At 45.6% G+C, this 17,132-nt stretch overlaps 1 protein-coding gene across 5 annotated transcripts in view; it reads left to right on the forward strand.

The window, feature by feature from the left end:
* Positions 1 to 17,132, forward strand: part of Glt1d1 (glycosyltransferase 1 domain containing 1) — a 91,657-nt gene that overhangs the window by 20,996 nt on the left and 53,529 nt on the right. For 4 of the 5 annotated variants that reach the window (XR_015047002.1, XM_021163965.3, XM_021163963.3 and 1 more), the window contains 2 exons: positions 5,854 to 6,002; positions 12,272 to 12,377. Coding sequence is in view for 3 of the 5 variants with exons in the window: in XM_021163963.3 (XP_021019622.1) it covers positions 5,854 to 6,002; positions 12,272 to 12,377 (255 nt within the window). In the remaining 2 variants the exon portion in view is untranslated. Of the gene's footprint in view, positions 1 to 5,853; positions 6,003 to 12,271; positions 12,378 to 17,132 lie in introns of those variants that run through there. The other variant, XM_085837204.1, reaches the window with a different exon arrangement.

Genomic DNA, 17,132 nt, shown 5'->3' on the forward strand with positions numbered 1-17,132 from the left:
TTCCAAATGTTATGCTGATACTCCAACCATAAAATGTTTTCGTTGCTACTTCGTAACTGTAAGTCTGCTCCTGTTATGAGTGGTAATGGAACTATCTGTGTTTTACAATGGTCTTAAGTAACCTCTGTGAAAGGGTTATTCAACTGTCAAAGGGGTCATGACATCAGAACTGATGTTTTATAGGAACCAACTAGCTAACTAATAAATTAGGCAACTCTGAGGAGCCCGGCAATGGTGGTGCGCATCTTCAATCCCAATACTCACAGAGGTAGCGGCAGGCGGATCTCCATGAGTTTGAGATTAGCCTGGTCTAGAGTTAGTTCCAAGACAGCCAAGGCCACACACACACACACACACACACACACACACACACATACACTCCCACCCCCCCACCCCACCCCCCAAAAAAAACCCAAACCAAATGAAACTAAATCCACTGAGAGGGATCAGAGACAGAAAGCAGAATTTTGTATGAAGGTTTCAGATCTTTGAGTATGGAGGGCTTGGCCCTTCTCTAAACCCATTGATCCATTTGATTGATCCATCAGTATCATTGAGGTTTTTAGGAATCAGTCACCACCCAAAGACTATACAAAGTTGCACACACACACACACACACGCCCTCAACACGTAAGCTTCTTGGGGGATATCTCACACACAGAGGGCATCATGGGTGCCTGGGAAGTGCAGGGAAACAGACTTATTTTTCTTTCTGCGTAAGTTGAACAGAAAAAGAAAAAAATAAAAAGGAAAGGAAAAGACATGAGTGCTCCTACTAGGTACAATGGAGTGGGTAAGGTTTTTTTTTTATAGCTATGTGGGAGAGCTTAGCCAGCAGCAGAGACATCGGGGAGAGTTCAGAGTGGACATGACCAGACTGAGCTGGGACGTGTGGAGAGAGGAAGGGAGAGGAGGGGGTGGGGACCAGACACAGCAGCCAAGAGGCTAAAGGAACAAAAGGGGCAGGTAACCAAAATGTCTCTCTTATAGAGGGCAGAGCCTCTGGGGGAAGGGCAGCCCAGCTGGGCTGATACCCCATAACTGGTAGGGGCTGAGGAATGCTGGGAGAACATGGCAGCCAGGTCAGCTTTGATATGCTGAATAGATATTGTGAGGCAAGTGGACCTTGCCACCAGACAGAGGAACTGGTAAGGTTGAGCTAGCCTAAACCCCGGGAAATCTCAGAGTTGAAAATGGTAGGCTTGAGGTCAGCTCCCTACCAGATTACCTGATCTGGAACACGTAACCATGACACCCTACTGAGAGGACCGTGATCATTGGTAGCATAAAACCCTGGAGTTCTCAATGCTAATGAGGTATCTAGATAGGACTTGTGGGTTTAGACCTTCGTTGTAAAGAGATGTGCCTAAATCTCCAGGAGCAGGAGAAGGCTTTCTATCTTCCCGCCCCTCCGTACTCACTCAGGACCAAATGGGGTTCCCGCACCTCCACCCCCACCCCCACCCGTCTCAGACTCAGCTATCCCCTTCCTGTCTGGCTTGTAGGGAAAGTGGAGTCTGGGTACACAGGAGGCTGGGATCATGGCGTCTGTCCAAGTCCCCACAGTTTCTCACATGGAAAAATACTTGCTGGGACCCTATCATGGGCGGTACTCGGGAACCTCAAGCGGTGAGGCAGACACACAGCCCGACAACACACCTCATCCATTTGTCCAGAGTTTGAAACTTAACATAAGCAGCAGGTGTTGGAGGTCCGCTAACATTTAGACTCTTAGCAAATGAGGACTAAAGACTAGGTGGCACCTCACCCATCAGAGCACCACCAGCAACCCCTGAAGCCAGTAGCCAGGCAACCAGAGCTGTGAGTGTGTGTTAGGGCCAAGCATGGCCGTTTGGAAGAAGGTTCTGCATGTAAATGCACAAAGTATTACACAGTTATACTGTGAAAATCCTCTGATGGAGAAGTGTGCAGAGATGGCAGCCTGGGAAAGCCACTTGGCCATACGCTACAGTGTCTGAGAAGGCTGCCTCTAGAAATGCCTCTTCCTTTCCCACCTGAGCCACACTCAACACACCATAAAACCTGCCCTTTGAAACTGTATGACTCATGGCACTGGAGAGATGGCTCAGAGGCCAAGAGTCAGTTCCCAGCACCCACGTGGTGGCTCACCACTGCCTGTCACTACGGTTCCAATGGGGCTGATGCCCTCTTCTGGTCACTCTGGGTACTGCAAGCACATGTTGCACATGCAAGCATATAGACATAATTAAAAAACAAAAATAAATCTTAAAGAACGGTGTCGTTGCTGGATGGAGCTGGGTGAGGTGATTTCTAATCTTAAGTCATGAACATGCAAATTGGTCTCCTTTTCCTAGAAGTAATGAGAGCTAATTATTAAAGTCTCTCTCTCTCTCTCTCTCTCTCTGTGTGTGTGTGTGTGTGTGTGTGTGTGTGTGTGTGTGTGTGATTTTTGTATTGTTTTGTTTTGAGCAGGGTTTTAGACCACTGGCTGCCCTGAACTTGCTTTGTAGATCAGGCTGGTCTCAAATTCACAAAGATCCACCTTCCTCCTGCCCCTTGAGCAGTGGGATCAAAGGTATTGGACACCACACCCAGCTCAGCTCCTTTCTTTAAAAATCTTTTGCTGGGAAAGAAGAAAAAAAACCATACTTTCTTGGGCATAATAGGTACTTTGTGAATCTGTTATTGAATTGAGTTATCCTGTGAGAGAGGGAAGGGGGACAAAGTAATTGGAAAGTGTTATAAGTCAGCCAGGCACCGGAGTTAAGATTTCAGCCCACCGAGTATTAAGATTAAAGTTATTTTTCATTTAGAATGTTTATGAGACCATTCAATGAGTGTCACAGTGCTGTTTAAAGGGCGTTTAGTAGGCGAAGAGCATCTTGTAATCGTGACTCTCCTTATCCACGGCCACGGTCCCCTTTCCCTTGTGAATGGATTCAGCAGAGGTCATGGATCTCTCTCGGGTTTTCATTCTCTAGTAGAATTCAGAGTTACTGCCATCTGCCAGCAGCTTCTCATTTCCTAGAGCTTTCTGGAGATGGAATAGCAGTTACTCACGGCTGCCCAGAACACATAGCATTCCAACTCACAAATGATGTGAGGTTCAGGCTGAGGAAAGCAATAGCTGCAGGGTTGACAGGTTCCCTTGTGAGTGCCACCCAGGCACCAACACTGTCATCACTGACGGAGGTGGGGGGGGGGCGTGCTATTGACCTCCGATGACTGATCAAAGTTAACAATGAGAATGGTACGGCCAAATTATGCAACGTGAGCTAGGCGTAGTGACACAGGCTTGGTATCCCAATTACTTGGGAGGCTGGGGCAGGAGAATTGCAGGTTCAAGGTCTGCCTGGCCTACAGAGTGAGTTCAAGGCCAGCCTGGTGACCTGGTGAGCCCTGGGGATGTAATTCGGTGATAAAATCTTGTTTAGCTTGCGTCAAGCCCTGTGCTGAACAATAAGTAAAGTCAGTAAAAACCACATCAAAAACTTCAGACCCATTTTGCTTGTATTGATTGATTGACTTGTATTGATTGATTGATTGATTTTTTCGAGACAGGGTTTCTCTGTGTAGCCCTGGCTGTCCTGAAACTCACTGTGTAGACCAGCCTGGCCTCGAACTCAGAAATCCGCCTGCCTCTGCCTCCCAAGTGCTGGGATTAAAGGCGTGCGCCACCACTGCCTGGCATGAATTAATTTATTTTAAAAGCACTTTTTATATTAAAAGTTGTAATATACTTTTGTGTGTGTGTGTGTTTGTGTGTGAAGTTCCCACACTGGCCAGAACAGGGCAACAGATTCCCCTGGAACTGGAGTTACATATGGTTGTAAGCCACAGATAGGTGCTGGGAATTGAACCTGGGGTCCAATGCAAGAGCAGCTAGTATTCCAACCTTGGAGCTCTTTCTCCGGCTCTAGGCTTTGCTCAGTTTGCACAGTGCCATTAGCATGTTATGCAATATATGTCTTTACCTTATGCAAAGAGATGTTAGCATTCATATGTTAGTACTGCCACGGGCCCCATCCTGTGTCCCAGAGTGAACATGGTACTGAGTACTCCTTCAGCCTGATGCTTCTTCCTAAGCCCTTTTTGTTTCTATAGCACATTGGATACCAGATGATCCATCTAGTCCAGTCCTGCTTACAGTAACAAATTAACCTGAGGCTGGGTAACGTCAGGTTAATACAGAAACGGAGGTTTATGGAGGTTTATTCACTTCCTACTTCTGGAGATTCAAGGTGGGAGCACATTCTCGGGGACAGTCGTTAAAACTTTAAAGATTGGGTTGGAGAGATGGCTCAGATGGTTAAGAGCACCGACTGCTCTTCCAGAGGTCCTGAGTTCAAATCTCAGCAACTCCATGGTGACTCACAACCATCTGTAATGGGATCCGATGCCCTCTTCTGGTGTGTCTATCTGATGACAGCTACAGTGTACTCATAGAAGTAAATAAACCTTTTAAAAAAAAACTTTTGAGATTATATTTATTAATTTACTGTAGAGCAGGAAGCATGGTGCTTGGGGGGTAGGGAGTGACTTCACACAGGTTAAGGTAAAAGGACAACTTGGGGACAGTTGGTTCTCTCCTTCTATCACGTGGATCCCAATAGGATCAGATTCAGATAGTTAGAACCAAGTTTGGCTTAGCATCAAAGGCCTTTATTCCATGGAGCCATCGTGCCTGCCCTTTGAAATCATTAAAGAAACTAATGACAGGGGCTGGAGAGATGACTCCGTGGGTAAGAGCACTGGCGGCTGTTACAGAGGATATGAGCTTGGTCCCCAATACCCACATGACAACTCACGATCATCTAGAGCCCCAGTGTTGGTAGATCTGACACCGTCTGACTTCTGTAGGTACCAGCATTATATGTGGTCCACAGACACACATGCAGGCAAAACACTCATAAGCATAAAATAATATAAACCTAAAGGAAACATAAAAAAGTGAGTGGTAGCTATTGTAAGATGCACATTGGGCACCATCTAGACCAAAGGGACAGTGGACAAAGGCAGGAGTGGAGTCAGAGAGATGCAGATGGAGCCCCGAGGTAGGTCAGTGCCACTGAATGTGGTGAGAAGCTTTTGTGTCTCAAAGCTGGGATTGCCCTGACCTTGATCCCAGCCACAATCCCTGGTCCTGCAGGCTGGGGAATGGATGACTACTGTGGTCATCTCTTCAAACTTCCATCTATGTTTCAGTACAGATTGCCCCCCTCCCCCCCAAAAAAAGCAGCTCAGAAAATAAGGGTTACTATGTGGGACTTACTCAAAGCTTTGTCTCAGGTAGGGTTTTACTGCTGTGAAGGACACTGTGACCAAGGCAACGTTTATACAGGCACACATTTAATTGGGGCTGGCTTAGGTTCAGAGGTTCAGTTCATTATCATCAAGGCATGACAGCAGGCAGATAGGGTGTAGGAAGAGCTGAGGTTTCTACATCTTCATCGGAAGGTCACTAGGAGAAGACCGGCTCTTTTTTTATTTTTATTTTTTTTAATTTATTTATCTATTCACAGGTACACTGTAGCTAACTTCAGACACATCAGAAGAGGGTGTCAGATCTCATTACAGATGGTTGTGAGCCACCATGTGGTTGGCTGGGATTTGAACTCAGGACCTTTGGAAGAACAGTCAGTGCTCTTACCGGCCTAGCCATCTCACCAGCCCCAGAAGACTGGCTTTTATGTTAGGAGGTTCTCATTGCCCACTCCCATAGTGACACACTTCCTCCAACAAGGCCACACCTCCTAATAGTGCCATTCCCTGGGCCAAGCGTATTCAAATCACCACATGCCTTAACCAAGGTGACAACTCCAACCAACTTTTCCCTCTCTCTGTTTTGTTTTGTTTTTTGTTTTAACAAAGGGACCACCTAGAAGCTGCAGGCCACATGTGTGTTCTGAGAGATGCCTTTGATTTTGAAAGCCCATCTGAAATTGCCAACCTGATCGTGGATGAAAATCTGGAAGCAGCACTAGCTCTTCACCTCTACCGAGGAGGCAGACTTCTGCAAGGTACCCCTCTCACGCTTCCAAAGTCACACGGGGGGGTTGGGGGAGTACTGAAAAAAATGCCAGGTGTTACCCAAAGACAGACTGAAGGGTTATACAAGGTCTCTGTCTTTTTCTATTAAACAGTTATCTAAATGTGGTAACCTTGCCAGTTTAGAACAGATAGATATTGGTGATGTCTGTACTGTATAAATATTTATTTAAGTGTTGTCCTGAAGCCAGGCCTGGTGTGGTACATGCCTGTATTCACAGCACAGGGTCTTACAAAGCTTTGGAAGTCCTGTGTCAAAGCATTCATGTCTCTCCTGTGGTCCACTTATTCTTCTGTGGCCAAGAAGCCTCTTTACTTCTGTCTTAGTTAGGGTTTTACTGCTGTGAACAGACAACATGACCAAGGCAAGTCTTATAAAAAGCAACGTTTAATTGGGGCTAGCTTACAGGTTCAGAGGTTCAGTCCATTATCATCAAGGTGGGAGTATGGCAGTATCCAGGCAGGAATGGTGCAGGAAGAGCTGAGAGTTCTATGTCTTCATCCAAAGGCTGCTTGTGGAAGACTGACTTCCAGGCAACTAGGGTGAGGATCTTATACCCACACCCACAGTGACACACCCATTCCAACCAGGTCACACCTATTCCAACAAGGCCACACCTTCAGATGGTGCCACTCCCTGGTCCAAGGATATACAAACCATCACACCTCCCTACTGGGGTTTCTCCATGGGTGGTGTTTCAGTTTAGTTTCCTGTTGCTGTGATAAAATGCTCTGACAAATGCAACCTTCAGAGAGAAAGGGTTGTTTTCAGTTCCAGGGTACAGCCTATCCTTGAAAGGAACTTGAAGAAGCTAGTCACACATCTGACCTCAAGAGAAATGAATGTACACAGAGTATGTTTCCTGCAAATGGTCCTTTCTACATTCACACTGTTCAGGACCCCGTGACTAGGGAATGGTAACACCCACAGTGGGCTGGGTCTTCCCACATCAATTAAATTAAGACAGTCTCCACACAGACGTGCCCACAGGTCACCCTGACCTAGACAAACCCTCACTGAGACTCTCTTTCTGAGGTAATTCTAGGCTGTGTCTCCAGATGACAATGAAAATGAAGTCACAGGTAGTTTGAGTAGCTGTAGACACAGTGGCCAGCTTCTCTTATAAAGAACATTCTAGAGCCATACACTCAGCCTCTAAAGTCACCTACCATGCCAGACATAGAGGCATGTACTTGTAGTTCCCAGCACCCAGGAAGTAAAGGCAAGAGGATTCCAATTTTTGAGTCCAACTTAGGTAAGTATAAAGTAAGTTTACGATAACTCAATGACATCTGTTCATGTGTGTGTGTGTGTGTGTGTGTGTGTGTGTGTTTTCAAGACAAGGTTTCTCTGTGTACCTCTGCCTATCCTAGAACTTACTCTGTAGACCAGGCTGGCTCAAATTCAGAAATCCACCTGCCTCTGCCTCCCGAGTGCTGGAATTGAAGGCCTGTGCCACCACCACTCAGCAGTGACACCTTATCTCCAAAAATAAAAAAATGAAAGTCTTCCACTGAATCCATAGTGTCTTTTCACCATCCAGGTGAAAAGCTACTAAGCTCTAGCTGAGTATCAACATAAGGAGGTTGATTCTGGAGTTTGATCTTGATGTGTACACACAATGTGTATATATATATATGTGTGTGTGTGTGTGTGTGCTTTGTATTCCCAGAGGCCAGAAAAGGGTATCATGTTCTGAGCCAATGAGGTATTAGGAATCAAACCTGGGTCCTCTGCTAAAGCAGAGCCATCTCTGCAACCCCCCTTTTCTTCTTTAAATTATTATTATTATTATTATCATTATTATTTTGGTTTTTTCGAGACAGGGTTTCTCTGTGTAGCTCTGACTGTCCTGGAACTCACTCTGTAGACTAGGCTGGCCTTGAACTCAGAAATCCACCTGCCTCTGCCTCCCAAGTGCTGGGATTAAAGGCATGTGCCACCACTGCCTGGCGTGTATTAATTTATTTTAAAAGCACTTTTTATATTAAAAATTTTAATATACTTGTGTGTGTGTGTGTGTGTGCACGTGCACTCCCGTGCAAGTGTGCCTTCCATGCACATGTTTGGAGGTCAGAGGACAATTTGGGAGAGTTGGTTCTCTCTGCATACCTATCGACCCACTTACCATGTCAGTCCTGGGAAATCAAACTCAGGTAGGCTCGGGAGCACATGCCTTTACCTGCTAAGCCATCTCCCCAGCCCTTTATAAAAAGCAAAGGTTTGCCAGGGAGCGATCAGGCAAAGAAATGCAGATTACGAGGAAGCACACAGAGGCACCATCCATACACATGCGCCCTGGCTACAGTGCCAACGTGTCAGTAAGTGGTTCAAGGCTGGCGCAATGGCTCAGCAGTCAGGAGCAGTGACTACTCTTCCTGAAGACCTAAGTTCGATTCCCTGCACTCATGTGGCGGCTCAGGACCGTCTATATCTATACCTGTAGTCCTATGGGATCAGGTGCCCTCTTCTAATGTACAGACATAATTCAGGCAAAAACATTTATATACATAAATTACATAAATAAATAAGTCTTAAGGAAAAAAAAACTGGTTCAGTTCCTGCTTTTCATTATGGTTCATACTGTACGACCCCTGAACTAACCCAAGGGATCATTCCTCCCTCCTGGGGATATATGTAAAAGAGTTTCCCCTTCTGTGTACATCAATGAATTTTTCAAGTGTTGAATGGCAGAATATTATTGCTGTCCTTCCTAGATGGCGTATAGCCAGGGCACTGTGCAAGGTGCACTCTGAGAACCCTCTCATATGCTTTAACTAGCCTATAAAACATACGGCTTGCGAGTTAATTTGCTGCAGCCTACGGTGCTTTAATGAAGTTAAAGAATATGCCCCAGGCTGGGGCCCAGTAAGGAAGCAGATGGAGTCCTGTGGCTTAGAACATTAACCAGTCTGTGAGGATATCCCGTGAGTGGGTAGGGATCCAATTCAAGCGCCCCACCCCATATAATTATTCTGTAGTTTGTGTGTCTTTAAAATCGAGATCATGTACGGCTTACAGTTTGGTGGTCTTTAACTTCTAAATTAAATTGATCTGTTTAGTAGGGTGGGTGTGGCACAGCATGCACGCATGCGTGTGGGGGGTCAGAGGATAACTTTATAGTGTTCTCTCTTTCTACCACGTTAGTCCCAAGAATCAAACTCAGGTCCTCACGCGTGGTGGCAAGCACCTTTACCTGACGAGCCCTCTCACTGGCCCACGGTTATCTGTCATTTCTGTTGTATGTTTTGAATTTTGTTTTTTTTTTTTTTTTGCTTTTGTTTTGGTTTTGGTTTTTTTGAGATAAGGTTTCTCTCTCTGTAACCCTGGCTGTCCTAGAACTCCCTCTGTAGACCAGGCTGGCGTCAAACTCAGAGATCTACCCGCCTCTGCCTCCCAAGTACTTAGAATCAAAGGTGTGCGCCACCTCTGCCAGGCTTGGTTTGAGTTTTTGAGACAGGGTCTCATGTAGCTCTGGCTGGCCTTGAACTCGGGTTGTAGATAAGGCTGGCCTTGACCTCCTGCTCCTGTTTCTTCTCAAATGCTGGGGTTACTGGAAGCACCACCACACTCAGGCTCTCGAGGCAGGGTCTGTCAGTTTACAGTACTGGCTGGCCTTGAGCTTCTGGCAATCTTTCTGCCTTGGCTCGCATATATGTGCCAGTGCACCCAGCTTCAGCTATTTTACCTGAAATTAAGTAAAAACATCCTCTATCTTTGCCAGGTCTCCCATAGCAATCAGGTAGGAGTGATGTCTTTTTTTCTTTTTTCTCTTTTTTAATTAAACAGTTTCATCTGTAAAGATATTTTGCCTTCGCGCACACACAAACCTTTACCACATGTGTGCCAGGTGCGCACAGAATCTATAAGAAAGTATCAGATCTCCTGGAAATGCAGTTTCACACGACTGTAAACTGTCCTGTGGGAGCTGGGAATTGAACCTAGGTCCTCTGCAAGAGCAGCCAGTGCTGTTTACAGCAGAGCCATGTCCAGCCCTATTATTATTTTTATGTGTGTCTTGCCTGCAGTTGCCAGAAGAGGGCATCAGAGAGCCTGAAACTGGAGCTACAGATTGTTGAGTTCGTCCAGGTGCTAGGAATGGAGGGGTCTGAATGACTACATCTTATTTCCACATTTTTTTTTTTTCCTCAGATTTGGCGTGTGATAAATTGTTTTTGTTTTTGAGACCAAATCTCACTACAGAGCCTTGGCTAACCAAGAACTTATTTGCTATGTAGATCAGGCCGGCCTGGGACACAGAGAATGCTGGGATTAAAGATTTGTGCCACCATACCCGTGTGCAGAACTGAATTCAAAGATACTTTAAGGCTGAACACCATGGGGCAGTCTGGAGGTAGAGGCAGGTGGATCTCTGAGTCTACAGAACAAGACTGGCTTTAGAAGCTGGTGATCCATCGGGGATCCATCCCATAATCAGCCACCAAACCCAGACAATATTGCATATGCCAGCAAGATTTTGATGAAGGGACCCTGGTATAGCTGTCTCGTATGAGGCCAAGCGGGAGTGGGTGGGTAGGGGAGCAGGGCAGGGGGAGGGTATAGGGAACTTTCGGGATAGCATTTGAAATGTATATAAAGAAAATAGCTAATAAAATAAATAAATAAAAAGAAATGAAAAGGGAAAAAGGTAAAACAAAAATGTTTATTTTGTTCAAAGGGAAAAAAAAAAAAGAAGCTGGTGATATGAGGGAGGGGCCATGCCTGGTGACCTCCAGGTGCCCATGTCTAACAGCCTGGGCTACACAGTGCTGCCCCCTGCAGGTTAGAGTGTGATAACCCTCTCCTTTCACCAGCCTTCTTCTGTTTCATTTGATGAGCTCTTTGATCACACCCCAGGATTGGTGAGCTTGTCTCTTATAGATGGTGGTGATCATGTGTGTGTGTGTGTGTGTGTATGCTTAAAATTGAAAGCAAGTTAATTTGAAAAATGAAAAATAGTCTAAACTATCGCAGGCGGAACTTGACGTGATTAATCTTAGTGTGAGTTTTTCTTTGTACATATTTTTATTTGTGTATGGAGTGGTGGTGGTGTTGATGGTGGTGGTGATGGTGGTTATGATGGGGAGAGATCTTTGTGGAAGTGAGAAGACAACTCGCGCGGATTTCTGAGTTCGAGGCCAGCCTGGTCTACAAAGTGAGTGCCAGGACAGCCAGGGCTACACAGAGAAACCCTGTCTCGAAAAACCAAAAAAAAAAAAAAAAAAAAAAAAAGAAGACAACTCACAGGGAAATGATTCTCTCCTTCCACTGTGAGGGTCTCAGAGATGGGACTTAGGTCATTAGGCTTGGTGGCAATGTCCTTTATTTGCTAAGCCATCTCAATGGCCCTCCGTACTGGCTTTTAATAGTGATACCTGCTCTCCCCCCAGGACGAAACTGAATGCTTCACACCTAGGGCCTGGGGCTGTAACTCTGCTAGCCAAGCCTTGCCTTCAATTTTCAGAGAGATATAAACTGGGTGTGACAGTGCTTGGGGAAATCTCAGCCCCTTGGGCTATCCTACCTGAAAGCCTGAGAATTACGAGTTCAAGGTCACCCTCCCGGTAATAACAAGCTCAAGGCCCCTCTGCCTCAAAAACAAGATTGGGCCAATGAAATGAACCACTGGGTGAAGGCAGTTTCTCCACAAGCCTGGCCATCCAAATTCCCTGGACACACAGAGGTGGAGAGAGAGAACTGACTTCACAAAGTTGTCCTATGACCGCCACACCAGCACTGTGGCAAATGTATCCCTTCCTCTTATCACACACACACACACACACACACCCCTACTCTCTCATACATACATGTCTCTCACACACTTATACTTCTCTCTTCTTCCCTCCCTTTCTGTCTCCCTACCTCTCTCCCTCTCCTTCCCCGCCCCCACACACATATAGGCACATGCACAAACACACATACTCACACACATCTCTCACAGGCACATACATCTATCACACACACACATACACACCTCTCTTCCTCCCTCTCTGTCTCTCTCCCTCTCCTTCCCTCCTTCTCCTGCCCCCCACATCTAGCAGTGGTGGTGCACACTTGTAATTGCAGCCCGAGTATGCTGAAGCAGGAGAATTGAGAGTCTGAGGACAGCCTGGGCTAGAGAGCTCTTTGCAAACAGACAAGCCCCGCAGCCCTGTGTTGTGGGAACCCGTGCTTTTGTTTCTCAGCTGAGGCCAGGGCGCGCCTCCTGATGCCCAGTCTGCCCCACTTGTCATTCTGCAGGTCACAGCATTCCTTTCGGGGTCATTTTTGGTGGAACTGACTTAAATGAAGATGCCAATCACAAAGAAAAAAAGGAAGTCATGGGGAAAGTTCTGGAGGAAGCCAGGTAAGGCCATGGCTCTCCCAGTGGGAAGGCTTTCATCTTACCAGGGAAACCAATTCACACCATCACTAATAAGGCCCTTGCCAGGCACGGTGGTGCATGCCTTTAATTCCAAAACTTAGGAGACAGGTAGGTGGATATCTGAGACTTAAGGCCAGCCTGATCTACATACCAAGTTCCTGGATAGCCAGGGCTATAGAGAGAGACCCTGTCTCAAAACAGCAGCAGCGATAACAACCACCACCACCACCCTACAAAACAAAACTGGCCCTCAGTGTAGTTCTGTTTTGTTACAAATTCTCATCAGAACCAAACAGGGTTACAATGTACCTGGCCTACCTTTATTATCACAGGAGCATTCTGGAAGGCTTTGTGTAGTAGGAAGAGAGCCCTAGCATGTGCTTTGGGTGTGTGTGTTTGCTGAAATAGGGTCTTTTGAAGCCTAGGCTAGCCTTGACCATCATGGATAGCTGAGGATGACCTTGAAGTCTGCTGCTGCCTCCACCTTCTGAGCACTGGGACTGTAGAAATGTACCACAGTGCAGGGTAGAGTAGCTAATTTTTTTTTTTTTTTTTGTTTTTCGAGACAGGGTTTCTCTGTGTAGTCCTGGCTGTCCTGGAACTCACTCTGTAGACCAGCCTGGCCTCGAACTCAGAAATCCACCTGCCTCTGCCTCCCAAGTGCTGGGATTAAAGGCGTGCACCACCACTGCCCGGCTAGAGTCGCTAATTTAAGAGCAATGCAGGCCCAAGGGCCATCGTTGTAACTATTCTTCTGTATGGCTATTCACTATTCAGGATGGCTCCTGTCTGTGTTCCTTTGTGAGTTCCATAAACCATTTGAGAGACAGTCACCAGAGAGGTGTCAGTACCCTGGCTTAGTCCTCCGTTTATACCTTACTCCCAGCCATCCAGGACCAGAGAACCTCCAAGAGCATGGCTCTGTTGGCTGCGCTTGGTGCTTCTCTGTGATGATACATCCATTAGTTCTGTGAGGATAGCATGGGAAGCCCTGTTCCAGAGACTAGCTGTAGCCAGCCCTTCTTGAATTGCACGGGCACTTTGTGTGTGTGGTACACGCGTGCACGCACACACACACACACACACAGGAAAAACACTCATACCAAAAAATCAAAATGAATATATCTTTAAAAAACAAAAACAAATACAATGACAATGAAAAGGTCACTTGCTGTTTCTGCAGAGGACCAGAGTTCCCTTCCCTGTATCCACATCAAAAGTAGCTCCTGGTATAAGTGAACTACAACTCCAGCACTAGAGGGAATGCGCCCTCTTCTGGCCTCCATAAGCACTGCACTCACATCTCGCAAACACACACACACACATCATTTTTTAAAAAGGTGGTCTATTAGTACAAATGCCTTACTACTGTTTGCACATCCTGAAGACATATCGCCTTTCCATTTACATGGTCCGTGCTACACTGTCCTATGGAAGAAAAGTAATTCCGTTTACTGAAAACATTATTGGACAAATCCATCTTACAGTATTATCATTAGGGCTGTTTATTGCATCGTTCTTAAAGCAAATATTGATTTTTTTTATTTGGGAGGGGTGTTATTGATTGAGGCCAGTAGGCAAGAGAGACGCATGAATCATGAATTTGTTGTCTGATGTTGTGCGGCTCATGTTTCCATAAATGAGGTTATTGAGTTTGTCTGGTTTTATAATGTGCATTTCATTTTTTTTTAAACTTTATTTATTATATGTAAGTACACTGTAGCTGTCTTCAGACACACCAGAAGAGGGCATCAGATCTCATTACGGATGGTTGTGAGCCATCATGTGGTTGCTGGGATTTGAACTCAGGACCTTCAGAAGAGCAGTCAACGCTCTTACCGCTGAGCCATTTCTCCAGCCCATTTTTAATCAAACACCTTTAAATTGGTGTTATTTTTTTCCTATGGGGGGGCTGTGTAAATTTTTTTTTTCAGGATTTTCAAACTTTTATCCTGTACAGTTATAGAATTACATCTTAATTTTGGATTAGACTTTCAGCTTCTAAGACTTATGATCTAATAAGTCCTTAGTAATTATAAGTATCAAAATTAAATATGTATCTGAAAATTGGTATCATTTTGTTTCCAGGTCCATTTTTAAAAGATAATATCCCTTGTTATTCTTTATTTTAAAAACACCGTCTCTTTATTTTTATTTCCCGTGTATGGGTATTCTCCTGCGTGTGTGTCTGTGTACCATGTGTGTGCAATGTTCTTGGAGGCAAGAAGAGGGCATCATATCAAATGGAGCTGGAGTTACAGATGGTTTTGAGCCATGTGGGTGCTGGGAATTGAACCCAGGTCCTCTGGAAGAGCAGCCAGTGCTCTGAACCACTAAACTATCTCTCCAGCTTAGCCACTATCTTTGTCTTGGAGGGCGTAGTCCTTTCCCATGTATTTAACCCCTTTGCTGACTTTGTGCTGTGTTGAGTGTGTTGGAGTCTGATCCCAGCCTCTCCTTCACTTTTCCCCTTCTCTTCATGTCTAATACAGTCTTAATCTTTGCGCTTTGGGGAGGTGTCCGTGTGTATTGCAAGTCTCAGCTGTGTATTCTCTACCTTGAATGGTTGTTACTCAGTGCCATTCATATCCGATTTGTTTTAGTTAAGGTTGTTATCGCTGTGATGGTAAATACCATGACCAAAGCAAGTCAGGGGAGGAAAGGGTTTGTGTGGCTTATGCCTTCCACATCACAGTGCATCATCAAAAGAAGTCAGGTTGGAACTCACAGAGGGTAAGAGCTGATGCAGAGGCCATGGAAGGATGCTGCTTACTGGCTTGCTCCCCTTGACTTGCTTTCTTACAGAACACAGGACCACCAGCTGAGGAATGACCCATCCATAATGAGCCAGACCCTCCCCCATCAGTCACTAACTAAGAAAATGCCCTACATGCCCGTCTACATCGGATCTCATGGAGGCATTTTCTCAACTGAGACTCCTTCCTCTGTGATGACTTCTAGCTTGTGTCAAATTGACACAAAGTGGGTCACGACAGTATCTGTCAGTCACCTTTCTCACTGCTGTGACAAAATGCTCGAAAAAAGCAACTTAAGGAAGGAAGGAAGGAAGGAAGGAAGGAAGGAAGGAAGGAAGGAAGGATGGATGGATGGATCCAGGGGGGTGGTGCTTACCTTTCATCCCAGCACCTTTCGAGCATCTCTTAAGCTCAATGCCAGCCTGGTCTACATAGTGAGTTTTAGGCCATCCAGGGTTACACAGAGAAACCCAGTCTTAAAACAACAGCCACAATAACAACAACAGCAGCAGCAGCAACAACAACAACAATGGACTATATTGTGGCTTGAAATTTGAAGGTACAGTCCATCACAGTCCATCACGGGGAGGCAGCTGGTTATGCAGCATCCCCAAGTCAGGGAGCAGAGAGACAGATGCTGGTGCTCAGCTTACTCCCCTATTACTCAGCCCACAGTTCCAGTCCTTAGCATGGTGCTGCTCATAGGGTGGGCTTTCCCAACTCCGTTCTATTGATCTAGAAACTCCCCCCCCCCGAGTCCCCCCAGATTTGTCTTAGAGATGTCCAGAGATTTGCCTCTTAGATGGTTCTGGCTCCTGTCAAGATGGTGACTGAAATCAGCCATGATATTTACAGAGATTGATGTGAATATCCAATTCTGTGATTGTCACAGAATTACACGTGTGTAATCGTATGTATGTATGTATGTATGGCTAATCCGTAAAGCTACTGTCAGGTGCCATGATCACAGAACTGTGGACTTTGCTTATCCCATTTCCCAACGGGCTTGATTTTTTAAAAAGAACAACTTTATATGATTCCTGTGCCAGAGATGTTGTGTACGTACCGTTCTACTAAAATGTACCGGATATGCTCCTTTTGTGGCAAAGGCAATCTTCCTAAAATACCTTTATTAATTCAGCAGGCATGTGTGAACATGCTACCACAGCTCTCGAGGAGAGAGAGAGCTGGTTCTGTCCATCCACCATGTGAATTCTAGGAGATCAAACTTAGGTGGTGGTGCTCGGCAGAAAGTCTTCCTGCTGAGCCGTCTCTGCTTGACTGACAAACATGATCTTAAGATAGAGGCTCGCCATTTTCTTAGCACCGGAGCCCCTTAGGACTTGCTGACTCTGCTATTTCTCTTTTAATTTATGTCACGTATACGCCTGAGTGTCTGTCTGTGTACCACATGCTTTTTTTAAAAAAAAAAAAACTGTTGCTGTCTTCAGACACACCAGAAGAGGGCATCAGATCCCATGACAGATGGTTGTGAGCCACCATGTGGTTGCTGGGAATTGAACTCAGGACCTTTGGAAGAACAGTCAGTGCTCTTAACCGTTGAGCCATCTCTCCAGCCCCGTACCACATGGTTTTAATATGTATGTATTTTCATTATCCAGGGCAGATGCTGTAACACACACACAGATTCTCACGTCAAGCTCCTGTATCCTATACCTCTTGCCCTGGAGTGTTCTTTGCATTAGGGATTAACTATGGCACCTACTGAATTTTGTTTTCTGACTTTTTATTTCCTAAAAATGTAAGTGTAGCTGAGTGGTGGTGGCGCACGCCTTCAATTCCAGCACTTGGGAGGCAGAAGCAGGTAGATCTCTGAGTTCAAGGGCCTGGTCTACAAAGCGAAGTCCAGGACAGTCAAGGATACACAGAGAAACCATGTTTCAACAAACAAAAACCAAACAATTAAACAAAACCCCCAAAGAAGAAACAAGCAAAAACAAAACAAAACAAAAAAAAAAAA

Source organism: Mus caroli, unplaced genomic scaffold (assembly GCF_978045245.1).
Source record: "Mus caroli unplaced genomic scaffold, Mus_caroli_1 scaffold_4, whole genome shotgun sequence".
In the NCBI taxonomy this organism is placed as follows: domain Eukaryota; kingdom Metazoa; phylum Chordata; class Mammalia; order Rodentia; family Muridae; genus Mus; species Mus caroli.